We start from the raw sequence: 21,865 nt of genomic DNA, 5'->3' as shown, positions 1-21,865 counted from the left end.
ATATATATATATATATATATATATATAGATTATCATCACTCAGAGGTCCTCTTTAAATAGAGTGAGAACTTCTTTGTAGGTGAACTGTTGTGAGCAGGACTCAGTTGTCCTCTGACTGAGATCTTGAATAGCTCAGTAGAAGCGGCTTTATTATGAGCTTTTCAAACTTTGCTGTGACAGAACAAAGACACTAAGTGTACTAAAGGGAGAACCAGAAAAAAACACTTACTGTCTATCATAACATCTGTTTCCGTGTTTTCTAAGCTTCTGCACCATCTGAATGGGACCTTTAAATTCTATTTGTTAGAAGCAGTGGGAATAAGAGCAATAACATTTACTTTAAAGCATTTTTAAGGGGGATTTCCAAACGTGATCGTCTTCATTGTTAAGCAAAAAATACCAAAGGGATGCACTTGTATCATTTTTTATTTTTCCCACATTTCCTGTCAAATTAAGACAAAACATCTAATAAAACTGTAATATTAACTCTTACCTCAGCGTATTAGAATATTAGAATATGAAACCATGTTGATTTAAATGGGTTTGCACTGCGCCAGTATTCTCAACAGTTTTTTATTAAGGTGGATTGAGACACTTTTGGACCTAAAATGATGGACAGTGAAACTTTTGTGAATTTCTACCAATTTGGGGGGAGCGTTGTTTTTTTTTTGTTTTGTTTGTTTGTTTTGTTTGTTTGTTTGTTTTGCGTTTACATTTAGATTTGGAGTGAGACGGACAAGTTCTTAAATTCAGTTAGCATGTATGTCTCAGCAATGGGCTCCAGTCACCGTGGGCTGAATGTTAAGAGCAAAGGCACAGGAAGAATGGGAGCGCTTTACATGGAAGTGGATATGAGCGAACACTGTGGTCCAATCAGCACCAATCAGGACGGGACCGCCGAAGGATGGAGAGGTAAATAAAATGTGACATGCAGATATCGCAGGACTGAACGTGTCTCACCTCACCCTACTTAACTTCATACTGGATACTTCTCCACCACTGAGGCAATCCCACCCCACACACTCTCACACACACACTCTCTCACACACACACACACAGTCATCTTTTTTTGCTGCTTTTTTCTTGTCTTCCTGCAGCAGATAAAGCTCAGTGTTGTCACGAGGGGTGAAGAAGAGGCCCTAACAGTTGAGCCGCTGCTGTCACTCAGCCTCCTGAGATCAGACCTATGTCAAGGACCGTGTCACACTCACAAACTAATATAAAGGACGGTGTCGGGGGACTCTGTGGCGTGTGTGCGCAGCATTAGTTGAACAAGTGATAACAACAGTTTTCCGTCTCATGGTGGAAAGATGAAGGACAAGAGGGTGGAAGAAAACAAACCCAGGCTGGGCTTTAGGGAACAAAGTGTGTGGAACAAGAGTATAGGGGACACACACACACACACTTTTTCAAGAAGCTCACACAAGTGAGGATTCATAAAAATGTTCAGTTCAGATAAAAAAAGAGCGCAGACACACACACTTTCACGTCACCGCCTAAGCCCTCAGCAGACACATGCGCTGTTACTGCAGCTGACACGCAACCCGGCCAAATATGAGCAATGTCAAGACGAGTTCATACGTACACATGCAGACATCAGGCGGATTTCCTTGAGTTGCTCCGCGAAGCAAACTTTGATGTCTTGCCCCTGGGTTGAGACATCCTCTCTGAAGTGTGTGTTTACATTTGTTAATGTGTTTGTGTGCATGCGTTGACTCATTGTCGCTGTGTTCTCCACACTGGAGCGCCACATGTACATATGAAGTTAATCCCCGCTGTCTGACTATATGCATTATTTAATTGTCTGTTCAAATTAACACACACACACACACAAAGACTCTCTCTCTCTTTCTTACCTTCATTGCTGTTAGTTCCCGAGGTGCCCACAGCCTGTAGTGATATAGTCCATAGCAGCATCGCAGCCAGCCCCGGATCTGAAGCCATGGTGTTCTCCCTCACACCCCGCCAGTCTCCCTCTGCCTCTCTCTCCCTCTCTCCTCTCTTACTCCCTCACCCTCACTCTCCCTCTCTGCAACTCACTGCCTCTTCCTCTCTCTCTCTGTGCTCTCTCCTCCTTCTTCTTCTTGTGTCCCAGGGTTGAAGAGAGAGTGAGAGCAGAGCGCTGAGGAGAGATTTTGTGTGTGTGTGTGTGTGTGAAGGCTGTGAGCTCATTGGGTTGGAGTTAGAGGCTGCCTCTGTGGCTCTCTTCAATCTGCCAGCTCCCTCATGCACACACACATACATAGATAGAGTTTCGGCAGGCAGAAGGAGGGAGGGAGGGACGGCCGCGTCTGTCAGAACGGTGGCAGCCAATTAGAGCGCGGCATTGGGAGTGAAAGCTCTCTCAGAACGCCACACCCTCCCTGTCCTACCTGCCTGGCCAACTCTCACTTTCTGTTTATCTCTCTGGGTCATGAGCTGGCACAGTGCTACACCCCAACTCCTCCCTCTCTCCCTCTCTCTCTCTACCTCTATTTACCCTCATTTGTCATTGGCTCGCCTCTCCCCAACAAACACACACTCTCACCTACCCAGTGGCAAATATCTGACTGATGGGATAAACTGAAAACAGCAGCATGTCTGCGAGGCCCAAGGACAATGATCGGTTATCGATCATCCATATTGCATTCATAAAGCTATTACCTTCACTATGACCAGGTGCAGCACAGCGCAACTTCACATATGTGTGTCTGTGTGTGTGAGAAGCACTGTTATTCTAGCACTGTGATCAAGCATTGATTCATGCGATGGTGGGAAATGTGCAAGATCACGGCACCTGTCCAGATCAATGATCTTTTTTCTTCCCTCACTCTCGACAAGCTTGTGTTGCAGTGACCTGAGCCACAGTAAAGTAAAATTGCTGCACATGTAGAGGCACATGTGCGTGCAAACACTGGTTTAGAAGGCTGACAGAAAAATTGATTTTATTAGTCAGTCTGCCAAATCTCACTTTAACCACATTTGCATTCATGAGGCGTGAACGCGGTGAACTGATGTAAAACTAACAATATACAGCTGACAAAACATCCTTAGCAGTTCTGGGTACGCTCATGTCGCATGTTTTGAAAACTGGAGACAAGCTACTGAACAGACCTTGAGGTGAGAGTGTTTGCTCAGCTATTGTTTCAATGTTAACACGAAGCACCAACCTCTGGAGCTTACAGTTTTTGCCCATTGCTTGAACACTATAAACCCATGCTTAGACTAAAGTAACACAACTTGAAGCTTTTGTTACCATACCTCAAACACATGTACCCATTCCTTAAGCAAAAGCGCTGCTTTGCACTCTAGTTGCAATTATGCAACACACTTACTCCTTTATGCAACACACATGGTCCTGCATACTACACTCTATTTCATACATAAGACACTTCGTTCAAAAATGAAATTTCAGGGTGCCATTTGGAAAACACATGTATCCAAAATACAAAACACATCGGGTAATTGCAACCACTCAAATACATACCTGAATGCACTTACTTGCAAAACTGAACACCAATTAGCCAACTACAAAAAGTCCTCAGTTTAGCCATTTCAAGAACTTTGCAAGCATGGATGGGTGGAGAGCAAGAGTAAGAGGAGGAGGAGGAGGAAGAGGTCGAAGAGGCCATGCACGGACCCATATTTGTGATGACATAAGAGCAACTTTGGTGGACCATGTCATCAACCATGGCCTGACCATGAGGGAAGCTGGGCAGAGAGTCCACCCACATCTAAGCCGCTTCACAGTGGCATCTGTAATACGAACATTCAGACTAGAAAACAGGTATGCCTCACCTCTCTACCTTCTACTCTACTCAGATGGTTTCTATAGCACTGTTCTACAGTATATCACATTACCATATCAAGTGTACAGGGTATTGCAGGGTGCTAATGCTCCTTTTGCAGCCAAAGTGGCAGTTTTTGTGAAACATACCATGATTACTTATATTGAAGTACAGTGTTGTACAGTGGATGATACAGTATATACAGTAAAGTACTGTAAGAAAAATAAGCAAACCTATGACAATATGTGGTTGTATGTCTCTAGAATGACTCGAAGACCTTCTGGGGGAGGACGCCAACAGACGGCGGGATCCATGAGCCCACGTATGCACAATTGTCATGATTTTTTGTGTTTACATGATAGTGTTTTTTCTATTACTGTATTATGTTTTTGTTTTTGTTTTTTGCTTTATCTGACTTCATGGTACTGCAATGTACAGTGCTGCAATGTACAATATTGAGTAGGCCTATTTGCTTTTTGGTTGTTTGAAAATGTGTCTCCTGAAAATATGCCTTCTGAATAAACAATGAAAATCAAAGACTGCAGTGTTTTATATAAAGTAGACTAGTGTGTTCCCCCTGATCTGAAAGTGTTTGCATATGATGCAAGTATGTGTCATTTTGTCAATAGAGTTACATTTTGACAAAGGCATGTTAGGTTTTGATAGCAGAGTTTAGGTTTTGAGAGAAGAGTTTCAATTTGGCACAAATGTGAATGGTATATTTCCCAGTGTTGTGTCATGTTTACTTGTGTTTAGAGTTTTGGCACAATGAGCGAAGTTTTGCAAAATGTGTTCAAGCAACGGGCAAAAACTGTAATAATGAAGCCAACACAGGAAGTGCCAAAAATTGCAGTTCCTCCAACCTTACAGCATTAAAGTGCATGTTTACACCCTGGTGCGTATAGTTTCCTCCCTTCCGAACAACTCTACAATAGGTGAAGTGTGTTAAAAGTTGTATTTTGTTCAGGCTTAAAATTAGAGACCTGGCTGCTCAGACAGTTAGCTGTAGCCAGTGGCTGACTGTTAGCTCTCACCTCCGCTAACTAGTCCTTACCACCATGTCTGGATTTTCGGTGCCTTGTGAAGGATTTTAATGGACTTACCTCATAAATATTGTAGTTTGCCAACCCACTCAAGGGGTTCATGCAAAGTGAAATTCTTGTACTTTATTAGTGTGCTACTTACCACTAATTAACAGCTCGCTAACTAAAATAGCTAATCTTAGCTGCTAGCTTAGTACTATGCACTTTTGTCCAAATAAGGTTTGCTCCGACTCCACTAAAAAAGGAAATAAAAAAATAATCAGTAGTGAATTTTTTTTTCTATACAGTCTTTGGTGCACTTTCATTCGCTGTGTGTCTACTGGTAATGACAAATAGCACCAAACCTGTTTTCTGTTTATTAATTATGGATAATTAGAGTTTTGTTCTTAGTTTCCATTTCTTCTAATAATATAATAATAATACTGCTTACTCTACTACTTTACTTTTTTCCACATAAAAAATTGTAGCTAATTAAAAAAAATATAAGCAGACGAAAAAAAATAAAACAGACGGGCATAATAACAGATGCCTTTGCTCCAACCTAGCATGCCAATCGTAGCACATGGAATACAAATAGTGCAAAAACTACATTATACTATAAAAGTGAAAAGTTATGTTTTAGATTAAGACGAGAGAAAGTCTACAGCAGTAACTGATGATCCTTGGTTGCTCATAAAAACCAAATAAGATCGCGGACAAGAAACAGGGTAACTATGTGACAATGCTGTTTGTTGATTACAGTTCAGCGTTTAACACAATAGTGCCCAGCAGACTGTTCACAAAGCTGAGGGATCTGGGACTCAACAGCCGTCTGTGTGCATGGGTGTTGGACTTCCTCACTGGCAGAACTCAGGTGGTGAGGGTGGGTAGGTGTGTCTCTGACAGCATCACCATCAACACAGGAGCACCACAGGGGTGTGTCCTCTCGCCACTGCTCTACTCCCTCTACACTTCAGACTGTGTGGCCACCCACGGCTCCAACACCATTGTGAAGTTTGCTGATGACACAGTGGTGTTGGGCGCCATCTCCAACAACGATGAGATGGCCTACATGGATGAAGTGAAGAATCTGGCGCCAGGACAACCATCTCAAGCTGAACGTTGGCAAGACCAAGGAGCTGGTGGTGGACTTCAGACGGAGTCAGCACAGCGACTACAAGCCCATTATCATCAATGGAGCTCCAGTGGAGAGGGTGCAGTCCTTCAAGTATCTCGGTGTCCACATCTCTTCAGACCTGACATGGGCTGCCCACATTCAGGTCCAGACCAAAAAGGTTAGGCAGCGCCTGTACCACCTACGACAACTGAGGAAGTTCAGGGTCTCGCCAGAGATCCTCAAGATTTTCTCTACAGGCGCTGTGGAGAGCATCCTCACACAGAACATCACATCCTGGTTTGGGAACAGCTGTGTTAAGGACCAAAAAGCTCTTCAGAGAGTGATCCGTACAGCAGAACGCTGCTGCAGGATTGCTCTCCCCGCGCTTCAGGACACCTACACCAGGAGATGCCGGACTAGAGCAGCGCAGATACTGAAGGACCCGTCCCATCCTGGCAACAAACTGTTCCAACTTCTGCAATCCGGTAGAAGGTTCCGCATCATCCGGCCAAGGACAGAGAGACTCAAGAGGAGCTTCTATCCCCAAGCCATCCGGGCCCTAACCCCCCCACCCCCTACACACACACACACACACACAAACACACTCGCCCTCTCACATCATCCATGTGACTGAGACAGGACTCTCTTCCAGACACTCTAAACCCACCGGCACAATGTACATTTCAAATTCCTTTAATTTTAAATATGTTCATATTGTCTATTTTGTAAAATGTTCATATTGTCTATTCTTATTTAATTCACCTAATGTACAGAATTCACCTGCTTGCTGCTTACATGCTACTACTGCACATTCACCTCTTTTTTTTCCACACATAGATTTTTAAAGAAATAATACTTATATTATTATATTTACTTGATTACTCATTCTACTGTTATTGTTACTATTACATCTGTACTACTTCTTAAAATAATAGTAATATTAGCAATAAATCATAACATATCATGTCATGTGTCAGCTATTGTCAGTGTTAAAATTACTTGTACTTGGTTGGTTTTCCTAGCTACTACTCCAGCTTCAATTACTTGTAGTAGAGTATTATAACAGTTTAAACAATGTACAGTTATTTTTACTTGTCTTCTACTGCCGTCACTAATTATCTAATTTCTATTATTTGTATCAGTGAAAATAATGATATATCATAACTGTCAGTCCTATTAATGGAGATAATACAAATAATAACTAATACTACCATTAAGTAATTCTTCCACTGATAAATCCAAAAGAGATTATAATAGACATTTTTGTTAAATATAATTTGCACACATTATGATGATGATGATTATAATTATTATCATTATTATTATATTACAGTTGTTATTAATAATAACAATAACATGACTTTCATCAATAAATAAAAAATATTGTAATATTAAAAACCTTAAAAATAATTATTGGAATGTTTTTAAAGACTTTACTTCAGTTAATAATAGTGCTTCTCAGTCCAAATATGTTTTATTGTTAAATTATGAAATAAATAAATGTAAGTAAAGAATGCATTTCTCTCCACAGTCCCCCTTTGCACAGGGCCAGCCACTCATCCTCCTGCTGTAGCTGTGTTGTGTGTCACAGAGGTCTGCTAAGGGGTCTGCCAGCCCTGCTGCATGCTGAGTTTCCAAACAGAACTGTACGCCCCGTGAGCCCTGGGACATGGCAGCACAACACTGTCACAGCTTGGCTGCCATCACGACAGGGCTGCTTCTTCTGCTACTGCTTGATTGGCCTTGCACATGCACACACACACACACACACACACACACACACACACACACACACACACACACACACACACACACACACAGAAGTAAACTATTACTCATCCTACAAAATATTTAAGGCTTTAAGTGAGGCCTGTCCGTGAATGTTGAGTGTGAACATACAGACAGCTGGCCTACTAAGCAAAGAAGATGGAGGTTAGTTGACATGAGTGTCAAGGCCAAACTGAGGCAGTGCTGCACCTGCCAAACGCCTGCCTCCACCCTCCTCAGGCCTGGAGACACAGGGGTGTCTGTGTGAGTTCATAATGGTTCTTCCACAGCATGTATAGGGGAGCTTTGTGCCTACGTGCAACGTCTGGCTGGAGCGAGACACACATAAACACAAACACACAGATGCGGATGGACGTGCATCATATTTCAGATGCTGTTATGCTCTATAGCTGAGTTGTCCCTCGTCTGCAGCGTTTGTGTGTGTGTATGTGTTCATGTGTGAGGCTTCGTTTCTTTACCACTAGGCTGCACTGTCAGTCTGCCTGTCTAATAGGCTTGCACGCTTGCGATGACAACACTGTCATCTTCACCCGGATGCTCCAATCTTCCAAAGCAGAGCAAAGAGTGCTCTCTGAACCTTTAAACACCATCGACATGCCAAAAACACCAAAACAAATCACTGATTTCTGTCAGATTCTCCAGGGATTTGTAGAATAAAAGGCTGCATTGTAACCAGATAACTGACCAAACGAGTTCAAAGATGAACAAATTTCAGTCCACACTTTTTTATTACCAGTTAAAAAGTACAAAAAATACAGTATTGTAGGATCTTAACCTTACAATATAAAGCACCTTGAGGCAACTGTTGTTGTGATTTGGCGCTATATAAATAATACTGAATAGAATTGACTTGAATTGAATTAAATTGAATTGAATTGAATTTACAGTAGAAATTTATGCAAGGCTCTATGGTACTGTTCTGGAACCATGTGCGCATATGCAAATTCAGGTAGAGCACATCTACATGAATTTACATATATACAGGTAGAGCAGCAGAAAAACACTCATATCCTATATGCTGTCATATACTCATATACTGTCATATCGACAACAGCTATGACTTAACATGACATGAGCTGAGGTTAAGGTGGACTGCTGAGTGGTTTGCAGATTTGCAGCAACTGTGGGAAGACTAAAGCAGATTAAGTAGTCCTTCCTAAAGGGTCATCTGGTATAACTTTATGATAGGAATTGATAATAAAGGATAAAGTAATGATTAGTTATTTTAGCGTCTAATCAATAGTAAAATTGTATTTTATATTTATGTCATTAATTTGTGTACAAAAAAAAAAAAAACTATTTTATTTGAACCCAAAACCACTGTCTATCAGACTTCTGTGTCCAAGAGTGAGATGGGTCACACTCTTGGGTCATTTTTTAACCCAACCGTACTGCCTAAAAAGAAATAAATAGCTATCAAAATTTAAAAGTGGGATCAAAACTAACTAGTGAGAGAAACAGCTTGTAGGTTTATATAAACAAAGAGCAGGTCTGTATATCAAAAAAGAAAACATATTAATTTTTATTTTTCTTGCTAATGGTAAATAACTAAAGGTGTTTTAACTATCAATTTATCATTTGTTACAGATAGTTAATATAAAGTGTTCACAAGATGATTATGTGGGAGGGTGTCAGCTGAGCCATAAGCTGATGTGGGCTGGCACTTAGATTGGCTGACCTGCCAGGATTGTGGCATTGAGCTTGACTTGGTGCCTGGGCTAACATTATGTTCGAATATGTGTAAGCAGAAAACAGATCCAGAAAAATCCCACGAGTTGCTGTCTCGGTCACCTTTTGCATCTTTGGCAGTTAATTTTCAAGCAGTCGTGCACCTGTGTAAAGTGTTCTATCACTTCTGGCTAAAGGAGGTGGTAGGATAAAAAAAAACCCCAAAAACAACAACAAAAAACCCCATCTCACAGTGTGTGAAACACAGCACTCTACGGGGCCAGGTATTGCACGTATAAATGTGTGACTCAGAATATGAATATAAATGTGAGCGCAAACAGGAGCAATACAAATGTTGTCGGGTCATTTTGTCCTTTTACCATAATTGAAGGCGTGAGGGAGAGAAATGCATGATAGATGTGTTATATACACACTCACTTCGATGCCCCCCCCCCCGACACACACACGCACACACACACACACATGCACAGAATTCCACATCCAAGCTCATTAAAATGGCTCCCCATAGCTCTCTGCTCTCACAGTAAGTCTTTGAAAAGCCTTGTTGTTATATACAGTATATGTATCCACCATAATGAGCAAATTCACTAACAACTCTATTGCTGGAGTCCCCCTCCCGTGTATGTGTGTGTGTGTGTGTGTGTGTGTGTAACAACACCTCATGACGCGAATCTTAATAAGTCCACCTGGGTTTACCTGGGGGGTCTGTGGGCAGCAGTTGGCGGTAAAACCATAAGGTGTGTGTCTGTATACTTGTGTGTGTGTGTGAAAGAGAGAGAGTGAGCAGATGGTGGGGGTCAGTGCACGCTTACTGTTTTGGGGCTTGTTGGTGTGTGTTGGCTAAATATAGCGCAATAGTGACAGAGCGGCTCAGAGCACAGTCCCTGACTCTGTGGCCACTCTCACTTTAATTTTTTGATCAGTTCACCTCCTTTTATTTTATCTCAGTGTAATCAAACGGATTTAAACCAACACGGGTCAGTTCAGCATAAACTAACAAGTCATAGAATGACACTAAAAGCACGACAGATGTTGTTTAAAAACAGAAAAACATCAGTATCTTACTTTATTTTGTGTTAGTTTAATAGATGTCACTATGCTATACTGTGAGCCAAAATAGCACAAGAAGCCTTTATTTACTTCAGTTGCAGGAAAACATTACACACGTGAATGTGTCCAATGCAAAACTGTTTTGTCATGACACCAAAAAAAGTTTTATTCATAACTAGTGATGGGTATCGTTTAGGTTTTATCCGATACCGGTGCCAAATCGGTACTTTTGAAACGCTGCCGGTGCTTAAACGGTGCTCGAACCGGTGCTTAAAGAATGGAGAACACAAACTGCGTCCAAAAACCTCTTATGTTTTTATTTTTAGCGGTCTCTTTTTTTCTGCAAAATGATAAGAACCGTAACAACATATAAACATCATCTGTGCAAAGATTTATGTTTTTAAAGTGAAACAGTGAAAAATTACAGCGCTGTCAATACATGAATATCCAGACGTTGTACAAAAATGTCCAATTCTGGCACACAATTGGACACCATGCCAGTTGTTTTTTTTTAGGTATTTAAGAGCAGACATTAATTAATTTTATTAACATGCCTAAAAATGCTTTTTTTAAAAATACGTTTTTGAAGAATTAACCACACATTTACATGGTAATGGGCCTTTTCTGCCATGGAGCGTTTAATTGGCCTCTGGCCCTTTAAACTCTGAGGGGCTGTAACTTTGGTTTCTTTTGGTCAATTTGCATGATTGACACCTCTTTTTAATTGTTTGAGCCAATAGAGTCACAGTGACGATGCCACGTTCACGTTACTTCAACCAATCAGACGTTCCAAGGCTAAAACCCACGTGGGCCCAAATTTACTGCATGTGACGTCTGTCCAGTCACGTGTCTGTAGGTGGGTCTAAAATGGAGGTTGTTGACGGAAAACGACTCTGATGCGGCTAGGTAGGCGTGGTAACTGCTGATAATCACATGGCTACCGGCTACCGGCGAAAATAACGGAGGAAATCTGGACGGTAAGCCAATTTCTGTCTTAGCGCATTTGCGCCGCTGTGTGTTTTTGTGGTCTTCTTTTGTGGCTCATTCAGTGAATTTTGGTCAGAGTGTGGTGAAACTTGGTGTTTGGAATTGGTGATAGCTCTGGAAGATAACCAGCTTTTCTTTAGCCGGTTACATGAACGTCTGGAGAATTTCTGGTTCGCCTTGTTTGTTTAGCGGACTTGTGCGCATTTACATAACTGCTCGTTTAATCATGGCTTGTTTTCGTTGAGTTTGGTGGTTGTAGAAATGGTTTATATGACATTTTAGCTGAGATTCAGAGGTTTCTGTGGATACCACACATGTCTGGACTTATATTTCTCACCCCGTGTTATAACCGATTAAACGTGATCTCCTCCTTTTTGCTCGCGGTACCGGGGGCGTGGGGCTTAAAGCACTTGTTGCAGGCTGCTGAGTTTGCATCTTTTGCTGTGAAGTACAGCCAGACTTTTGACCGCTTCGCCTTGGGCATTTTTAATCTGTAGCTCTGCTCTAAAAGAACGTACGTACCTGGGCCCGCCTACTATCCTTGTAAAGGTAAAATGATTGGCTAGAATCCAAAGTGTATGACATCTCAAGAAAAAAAAAAGCACCGAATAAAGCACCGAAATGTGCGCTGCTTTTCGGTCTGGTTACTACTGTTTATGTCAGAACCGGTGCCATAATGGCACCGGATACCGGTACCCATCCCTATTCATAACAAACATTCTTCTCATTCTATTGTTATTCTTACATTGTACTCAATTGATGCGTTGTAGTGTAAATGAACATCATAATTTCCTGCATGAAGAAGAGCTCATATGACTCTTTTTTTTCTGTTTTTTGTTTATATAACTGAATTTAATTTTTAGATTGTCCTCAAATATATTTTCTGCAATTGGTGCATTAGCAGCAAAAAGGCAAAGTTGTCAGTATCTGTGCAGCAATCAAACAATCCAACAGAAAACCTTTGGAATGTGGTGGAATAGCAGATTTGCATCATGGATGGAAACCAGACAAATCTGCACCTTGTGATGCTATCACATCAATATGGGCCAAATCTTTGAGGAATATTTCGGGCACCTTGTTTAGTCCATGTCACAAAGAATTAAGGTCATTCCGAATGCAAAAGAGGGTCCAATCCAGTAATAACAAGATGTAACAAATGAAGTAGCCAGTGAGTGCATGTCCCCAAGCAGAAATAAATACATCTTTGCAATATCAGAAAAGTCTCTATTTTTTATTCTAGTTTTTTTTGTTGTCGTTGTTCTAGTTCACTTTTAGAGAGACACTGATTGAAGCTGTAGCATACATTTTTATTGCTATGCCAATGATACCAAGCTTTATTTATCAATTATGCCAGATGATACAGACACACAATTAGTTAAACTGACTGGCCTGGGCTAGAGAAACTGAACTTAGGTTTCCAAAGATGTGATACACCACAAATAATCTATGTGGCTGTAGCTCAGTAGGTAGAGCAGGTCATCTACTGATCGGAAGGTTGGTGATTGGTGGTTCGATCCCTGGCTCCACCTAGTCTGCATGCCAAATATCCTTGGGCAAGATATTAACCCCAAGTTCCTCTCTGATGCATCCATCAGAGTGTGAATGGTTCAGCTGATAGGTACTGACAAGTACTTCAAAGACAGTACTTGTGTGAATGGGTAAATGGGGCATGTTGTATAGAGTCCATGAGTGGGATGCTGGACTCTGTTGTCCTACTGGGAGACTTCAGTGCTCATGTGGGCAACAACAGTGAGACCTGGAGGGACGTGACTGGGAGGAACGGCCTACCGGATCTGAACCTGAGCGGTGTTTCGTTACTGGACTTCTGTGCAAACCACATGTTCGAACAAAAGGGTGTCCATAAGTGCACGTGACACTAGGTTGCAGGTCGATAACCACCAGACCATATGTTCTGGGCACTCGGGTGAAGATCACCACCTGGTGGTGAATTGGATCAGGTGGCGGTGGAGGATGCTGGACAGACCTGGTGCAATGGGAAAATCTGGCAGATGTCCAGGTCCATGAGAACTTCAACTCACACCTCCAGTAGAGCTTCAACATTATTCCGAGGGAGACAGGGGACATGTTCAGCGCATCCATTGCTGCTGCACTGAGCTGCGGCTGCAAGGTGGTTCGTGACTGTCGTGGTGGTAGCCCTGGTGAAGGAAGCCATCGGCTGAAGAAGGAGTCCTATCGGTTTTGGTTAGCTTGTGGGACTTTGGAAGCAGCTGATAGGTACTGACAAGCCAGCTGGAAAGTGGCTCGACAGTGGCTGAAGCAAAACAACCGTTGCAGAAGCTTGGTCCGCATAGCCAGCAATAAGTTGCACTCGTTTCTGGTGGGTGATGGGCTCCGCCAGGGCTGCCCTTTGTCATCGATTCTGTTCATAACTTTTATGGACAGAATTTTTTGTTCTAGCCAAGTGGTGGAAGCCTTTCACTTCAGTGGTCTCAAAATCTCATCTTTGCTTTTTGCAGATGATGTGTTTCTGTTGGTTTCATCGGGTGATGGCCTCAAGCTCGCACTGGAGGGGTTGACAGCCAAGTGTGAAGTGGTGGGAATGAGAATCAGGAAAAGGGTGGAGTGCCCACTCCGGGTCAGGGCTGAGTTTCTGCCCAAAGTGGAGGAGTTTAAGTATCTTGGGGTCTTGTTCACGAGTGATGAGAACACTCGCGGACGCTGCACCAGTCCATTGGGGTGAATAGAGAGCTGAGTGTAAAGGCGAAGCTCTCAATTTACTGGTCGATCTATGACCTATGGTCACGAGCTGTGGGTAGTGACTGAAAGAACAAGATTGCAGATAAAAGCAGCAGAAATGTGTTTCCTTCAAAGGGTGGCTGGCTTCTCCCTTAGAGACAGGATGAGGAGTTTGGCCACTCGGAACGAGGCTCAGAGTAGAGTCGCTGTTCCTCCACATCCAAAGGAGCCAGTTGAGGTGGTTCGGGCATCTGACAAAGATGCCTCCTGTCAGGTGTCCTGGGCATGTCCAACCAGGAGGAGGCCCTGGGGCAAACCCAGGACACGCTGGAGGGATTATATCTCTCGGCTTGCCTGGGAATGGTTGGGTGTTCACCCGGACAAGCTAAAGGAGGCAGCTAGGGAGAGGTAAATCTGGGCTTCTCTGCTTAGGCTGCTGCCCTTGAGACCTGGCGATCGATCATCGATCGATAGATTGATAGATCGAGATAGATCGAGATAGATAGATAGGCAGGCAGGCAGGCAGGCAGGCAGGCAGATGGTTTGTTGGGTCACAAATTTTAAAGACAACACGATAACCTTATCTAGCCAATGATGTTTTGGAGATCCAGCTTTTTAGATCCAATTAAAATTAAATCACTCAAAAAGATCCTCTGGAAAAGAGTGAAATTCTTGAAGCATATTTATATGTCATATGAACAGGAAAACAGTACATCACAATACACAGAACAGCAAGATAACATGGAGCAAAACAAGAAAAGCAAAACCTCAGGGTGTAGAGCCTTTAAGCACATACAGCAGAGACCCACAAAGACACATACAGAAAAAGCTGGTGGGGGCATATCTGCCCCTCCTTTAAAGGAGTCCAAAATCTTTCCTTATCGTCCTTTTGACAGTTTTAAGGTTTAAAGTGAGTTCAAAAGTTTAAACTTAATGACTGTTGGTCCAGCTGTAAAGTAAAAACGATCAACCTTCTCGACACTCTTACCACTCTTAGAGCAAACAGGGTGCATCAGCAGGTACTCATTGAGTACGCAGCCTTATAATATAAAGAGTCATTCCACCAGTGGTGCAGACTTATGATATAAAGACTGAACGTAAAATAAGTGAAAAAGCAGACAATGTTCATAGTTCAGCCAATCTTCAATTTCCTTCTTCTCCAAATAACTTTTTTGAAATGCCCTTTGAAAAAGTTGATGGAAATGATGGCCAGTGAACTCATGTTGAATTTATCAAAACATGCCAATTGGGCAGATGATTTAAATGTAGTTTTATGGTAAACAAGAGAGTGATTCATTATGTGAACAATAAGCAGTACTTATTTTAAGTTATATACTTTATAATCATTTCAGTGTCTTAATTAAAGCGTATTCCAGCTGACATATGGCAAACGGTTGCTGCTCCATAACACGGCCAACATAGAAAAACAGACATACTTATTAATCTAACAAGGATGTCTTTGGACTTGGATAGGAAACCCACAGAGATACAGAAGAAACATGCACACTTCCCACAGAAAGGTCACAATCAATCAATCGAAGAACATTTGGCTATGTTAAATATAAGCTATAGTCCTGACTGTTGCTTGTCATGTCTGCAAACTGCTTCCTCTTGCTAAATTTTAGTGCCATGATAAGTGAGAGCAATTTTTATATTTTGTTGCCATGCCATTATGGTATACACAGGTCCTCAACCTAATTTTTGAACCAAGACCAGGTCTGTATTTGTTCATGCTGGGGATGTTCCTGGCTATTATGGGAACACCAGTTTTTATTTAAGACTTTATGGCACAGGGTTAAAGGCAGCACACACTGTCCCTACAGAAAAGTGTTTAAATTAAGTTGAGATGGATTCAGTCTGCACTATACCCCTAGACGAAAGTAACCACAGTACATGTTTGCAATCATAGAGTCAGCCAGTTGAATCCGCCGAGACCATCATCTCATCTAATCTTCCTCTCATCTGGATAGCTTGTTTGATCAGACTCAGCACTAGTGAGAATCTCCCACCCTACAGTCCACTCCAATGCCCTGAAATATTCAGCTTCTTCGAGATAATCGTTTTCAATTCCCCTCTCTGGCAACAGTGGGTATCTGAAACGTCTGACTGTAAAGATACTGCTTACTTCTTCTTCTGTTTTTTTGCATCTCCTAGTCTGTTTTGCTTGTCATCTCCCAATTCTCTGCTTCCCACTCCAACACAAAGGTCAGTGAACTCTTATCAGGGTGCTGTGGCTTACACAGTTGAGGGGCAGAGGTGCTGCACTTAACAGGTAGGCTCACAGAGACAAGTTTAGTCATAACGTGCTGAAAAACCTGAGGGTAAAACATTCTGCATATGACTAAGCTTGATACAAAGATAGTTCTATCAAAAAAAGAAGGGAAATAATAATTAATGATACATATAAATCATTTTTAAAGATACACCCAAGATCATTTTTTTTAAAGCAGTTTAGTGTAAATCAAAAACTGTAGCTTATTTAAGCTCATGTTCCACGTCCATCACATGCACCTTTGGACCTCTCTCTCTATATATATATTTATTACTGCACAACAAAATAATTCCCATTTCCTTTGCAGTTTTTATTGGAGTTATTCTTTAAAGCAGTGCCCAGTACCATGCACTACAGAATGTACAAAAAGGCAAATAGAGACAATGTACCACACACACACACACACATAAAATGATTAAAAATTAATGAAAATGAAGGTGGTGTATTACCAAAATAACTTTTAAACATGTTTAAACTTTATTCATTTGATCAACCAAGTGATTTCTCAAAGATGCTAATCTGTAAGCGTTGATGGAGCCTGTGCTTGAGTTCCCCTGTCAATCATTAAAGCTTCTTATTGCTATCAATTCAATTCAATTCAATTTTATTTATATAGCGCCAAATCACAACAAAAGTCGCCTCAAGGCGCTTTATATTGTACAGTAGATAGCACAATAATAAATACAGAGAAAAACCCAACAATCATATCATATGACCCCCTATGAGCAAGCACTTTGGCGACAGTGGGAAGGAAAAACTCCCTTTTAACAGGAAGAAACCTCCGGCAGAACCAGGCTCAGGGAGGGGCGGCCATCTGCTGCGACCGGTTGGGGTGAAAGAAGGAAAACAGGATGAAAGACATGCTGTGGAAGAGAGACAGAGATTAATAACAGATATGATTCGATGCAGAGAGGTCTATTAACACATAGTGAGTGAGAAGGTGACTGGAAAGGAAAAACTCAATGCATCATGGGAATCCCCGGCAGCCTACGTCTATTGCAGCATAACTAAGGGAGGATTCAGGGTCACCTGGTCCAGCCCTAACTATATGCTTTAGCAAAAAGGAAAGTTTTAAGCCTAACCTTGAAAGTAGAGATAGTGTCTGTCTCCTGAATCCAAACTGGAAGCTGGTTCCACAGAAGAGGGGCCTGAAAACTGAAGGCTCTCCCTCCCATTCTACTTTTAAATACTCTAGGAACAACAAGTAAGCCTGCAGAGCGAGAGCGAAGTGCTCTAATAGGGTGATATGGTACTACAAGGTCATTAAGATAAGATGGGGCCTGATTATTTAAGACCTTGTATGTGAGGAGCAGGATTTTGAATTCAATTCTGGATTTAACAGGAAGCCAATGAAGGGAAGCCAAAACAGGAGAAATATGCTCTCTCTTTCTAGTCCCTGTCAGTACTCTTGCTGCAGCATTTTGGATTAACTGAAGACTTTTCAGGGAGTTTTTAGGACATCCTGATAATAATGAGTTACAGTAGTCCAGCCTGGAAGTAATGAAGGCATGAACTAGTTTTTCAGCATCACTCTGAGACAGGATATTTCTAATTTTAGAGATGTTGCGCAAATGGAAGAAAGCAGTCTTACATATTTGTTTAATATGTGCCTTGAAGGACATGTCCTGGTCAAAAATGACTCCAAGGTTCCTCACAGCATTACTGGAGGCCAAGGTAATGCCATCCAGAGTAAGGATCTGCTTAGATACCATATTTCTAAGATTTTCAGGGCCGAGTACAATAACCTCAGTTTTATCTGAATTAAGAAGCAGGAAGTTAGCGGCCATCCAGGTCTTTATGTCTTTAAGACATTCCTGCAGTTTAACTAATTGGTGTGTGTTACCTGGCTTCATGGATAGATAGAGCTGCGTATCATCTGCATAGCAGTGAAAATTTATGCTATGTCTTCTAATGATGCTACCTAGGGGAAGCATGTATAATGTAAATAGAATTGGTCCTAGCACTGAACCCTGTGGAACTCCATAATTAACCTCAGCATGTGAAGAAGACTCTCCATTTACTTGAACAAATTGGAGTCTATTAGATAGATATGATACAAACCACTGCAGTGCAGTACCTGTAATACCTACAGCATGTTCTAATCGCTCTAATAGGATATTATGGTCGACAGTATCAAACGCTGCACTGAGGTCTAGCAGGACAAGCACAGAGATGAGTCCACTGTCAGAGGCCATAAGAAGATCATTTGTAACCTTCACTAAGGCTGTTTCTGTGCTGTGATGAGCTCTGAAACCTGACTGAAACTCTTCAAATAAGCCATTCCTCTGCAGATGATCTGTTAGCTGTTTGACAACTACTCTTTCAAGGATTTTTGATATGAAAGGAAGGTTGGAGATTGGCCTATAATTAGCTAAGACAGCTGGGTCTAGAGATTGCTTTTTAAGTAAGGGTTTAACTACAGCCACCTTGAAGGCCTGTGGTACATAGCCAATTATTAGAGATAGATTGATCATATTTAAGATTGAAGAATTAATTAATGGCAGGACTTCTTTGAGCAGTTTTGTAGGAATGGGGTCTAAAAGACACGTTGATGGTTTGGAGGAAGTAATTATTGAAGTTAACTCAGAAAGATCGATTGGAGAAAAAGAGTCTAACTTAACATCAATGGTACTAAAAGTAGCTGTAGACGATATTACATCTGTGGGATGATTATTGGTAATTTTTTCTCTAATGATAAAAATTTTATTTCTGAAGAAGTTCATGAAGTCATTACTAGTTAACGTTAAAGGGATGGTTGGCTCAGTAGAGCTCTGACTTTTTGTCAGCCTGGCTACAGTGCTGAAGAGAAACCTGGGGTTGTTCTTATTTTCTTCAATCAGTGACGAATAGTAAGATGTTCTGGCTTTGCGGAGGGCTTTCTTATAAAGCAGCAAACTATTTCTCCAGGCTAAATGATGATCCTCTAAATTTGTGACACGCCATTTCCTCTCCAGCTTACGAGTTATCTGCTTTAGGCTACGTGTTTGAGAATTATACCACGGAGTCAGGTACTTCTGATTTGAGACCTTAGTTTTCACTGGAGCTACAGTATCCAGAGTCGTACGTAGTGAGGAGGTAAAATTATTAACAAGATAATCGACCTCTGTTGGAGTAGCGTTCAGATAGCTGCCCTGCTCTATGTTGGTACAGGGCATTGAAGATGATAACAGTGGGTGGATTATATTCTTAAACTTAGTTACAGCACTATCAGAAAGACATCTAGTTTGATAAAGTCTACTCTCCACTGCTGTGTAATCAATTATTGTAAATGTAAATGTTATCAGGAAATGATAAATCATTTATCATGTTAAACAAGTTATTAAAGTTTTTCTATATCAGCTTGACGAGTTTCAGTCATTGTTACTAGGACACGGACATGCCCATGAGAACACCTATCAGTACCAATCTGTACTGGTATCAGTTTCAATCGAAGGGCATTAATTAGGGGGTATTAATTCTGCTTCCAGAAACAATAGCCAACTATAGACACAAGATGACAATGATTTAAAGGATGGATGTTGCTGGTTCGATCTAGTCTGCATGCTAAACATCCTTGGCCAAGATGCTAACCTTAACCCTGGAGAACCCATGGGGTCAAATTTGACCCCATGGTTTCCCTAGAAAACCAATGGGGTCGGCTCTGACCCCATGGGTTCTCCAGGGTTAAGTTGCTCTCTAATGCATCTATCGAAGTGTGAATATGTGTCAATGTTAAATAGAAAGCGCCTATGCTTAGAAAAAAATGCTTGTTTGAATAGGTGAAAAAGGCATGCATATAAAGCAATTTGAGTGCCCAGGTAGAGTAGGGAAGCACTATATAAGAACCAGTCCATTTACTCTATCTATTTTTAGATTTCACTAGACAAGCACTGGCTTGCCTTGCTTGCCCTGATGGAATGTTATTGCCTTAAAATGCCTCACGAGCTAGTGAATGACCTCATTTTCATTCTAAATAAATGTAGCCAGGTGGAAGATCGGTATTATGGGACATGCCACAGGATGGCGCTGTTTCTTTTGGAGGACCTCTGAGAGCGCAAGGGACGATGGGGATCTACAGAGACATTCACGGAAGTGCTAGCTTGCATTGGTGTAATGTGGGTGTGCAATGCCGTTTTTCGCTGCGTGGTCTGTTTTAAATGCAAAGTGTGGAACAGTTCAGGCACCAGGAGTTGCTGCAACCGACTTCGCCGTTCATCTCAGAGGGATCTGTATTCCGTTTTCTGCTGGATTAATGCACTGTATGTATTTGAGTTCACACTTGTATTATAATATCTCTGTGGGTAAGGGGCAGTGTTGGGTAAGTTACTTTAAATTAGTAACTTAGTTACATTACTAGTTACTTCTATCAAAAGTAACTCAGTTACTTCAAGTTACTCGTTACTTTCAAAGTAACTAGTTACTAGGGAAAGTAACTTTACTTTTACTCAGAATTCTCTTGTTAATGTGTTCTGTAGGTGGATACCCAGCAAGATTGCCAGTCTTCTAGCTTGCTTACATGTTAGCACTATCCTGCCACAAGTGCACTGTGCCACCTACCAATAGAAAGGAAAAAATAATGTGCATATATCCACAAGAGAAATCCCACGCCTGGACCGTCGTTGACCGCCGCCATGATTCTAGCCTACGTCACAGCATCATGTGCGCTTTTTACATCCAACACAAAAACTGCAGTCGTGGTGCTTTCGATTGTACTCAGAACTCGGAAATTCTGACTTCCGAATAGGAAGATGTAGGTAACACCAGACTGCAGATGAGCTTACAGGGCTGGACTGGGACAAAAAATCGGCCCAGGCATTTTGACTAGAGACGGCCCGCCATTAGAGGAAAAATCATAAAGCCTTTGAATGAAAACAAACGCTGTTGTGACAGTGATGTACACTGTTTTGATGGTATATATGCATCAATCTATCAATCGTTTGTTGTAAGATTCAGATAATTATTTTTTAAAAGCTAGATATTTCAAATGAGAATAAGAAAGAAAAGTACTTCTTTGTGCCCCCCTTTCCCTGTTAATGCCCTACCTGGCCCCCTGGCTAAACTTTGCTAGACCCGCCCCTGCACAGTTACCAGCTGTCAGCTACATAAAAAAAGGATCCTGGTGTTATTTGTCTCTCAGAAACAGTTCATAACTTCCCTTCAACTCATTCATGTCACCTAAAAGGTAAACCTGTTTCTCCATCACCTGTTCAGCTCTGATGATTCAGTAAGGACATCTCCTGGTTTCATGTTTCCCTCTCACCACATATCCAAACCGATATCATGACCAGCAGCTTTTACAGCTGTGGCTCCAGCAAACATCAGCTGATACTAGAAATTAATATTAAATAAATTCTAACAACAGTTGACCAAGCTTAAATGTGCTGCTGTTGTTTAGCGCGACCTCCGCTGCTTTCCTCTTTCTGGCACAAAGTGGGCGATAAACAAACAAGAGAGAAAAGCCGATCAGCTGATCATTGATCAGTTTCATGATTGAAGT

The 21,865-nt window shown here is 41.6% G+C and overlaps 1 protein-coding gene across 4 annotated transcripts in view; it reads right to left on the bottom strand.

The window, feature by feature from the left end:
- The window catches only part of epha8 (eph receptor A8), a 134,693-nt gene extending 132,497 nt beyond the window's left edge, over positions 1-2,196 (bottom strand). For all 4 annotated transcript variants that reach the window (XM_063474846.1, XM_063474847.1, XM_063474848.1 and 1 more), the window contains exon 1: positions 1,857-2,196. In XM_063474846.1, coding sequence (XP_063330916.1) covers positions 1,857-1,944 — 88 coding nt within the window. In that variant the 5' untranslated portion in view covers positions 1,945-2,196. The remainder of the gene's footprint in view (positions 1-1,856) is intronic.
- Between the last annotated feature and the right edge of the window lie 19,669 nt (positions 2,197-21,865).

The sequence above is a fragment of the Pelmatolapia mariae genome, linkage group LG5, assembly GCF_036321145.2.
Source record: "Pelmatolapia mariae isolate MD_Pm_ZW linkage group LG5, Pm_UMD_F_2, whole genome shotgun sequence".
Taxonomy (NCBI): Eukaryota; Metazoa; Chordata; class Actinopteri; order Cichliformes; family Cichlidae; genus Pelmatolapia; species Pelmatolapia mariae.
This window is presented reverse-complemented; position numbering and strand designations above follow the sequence as displayed.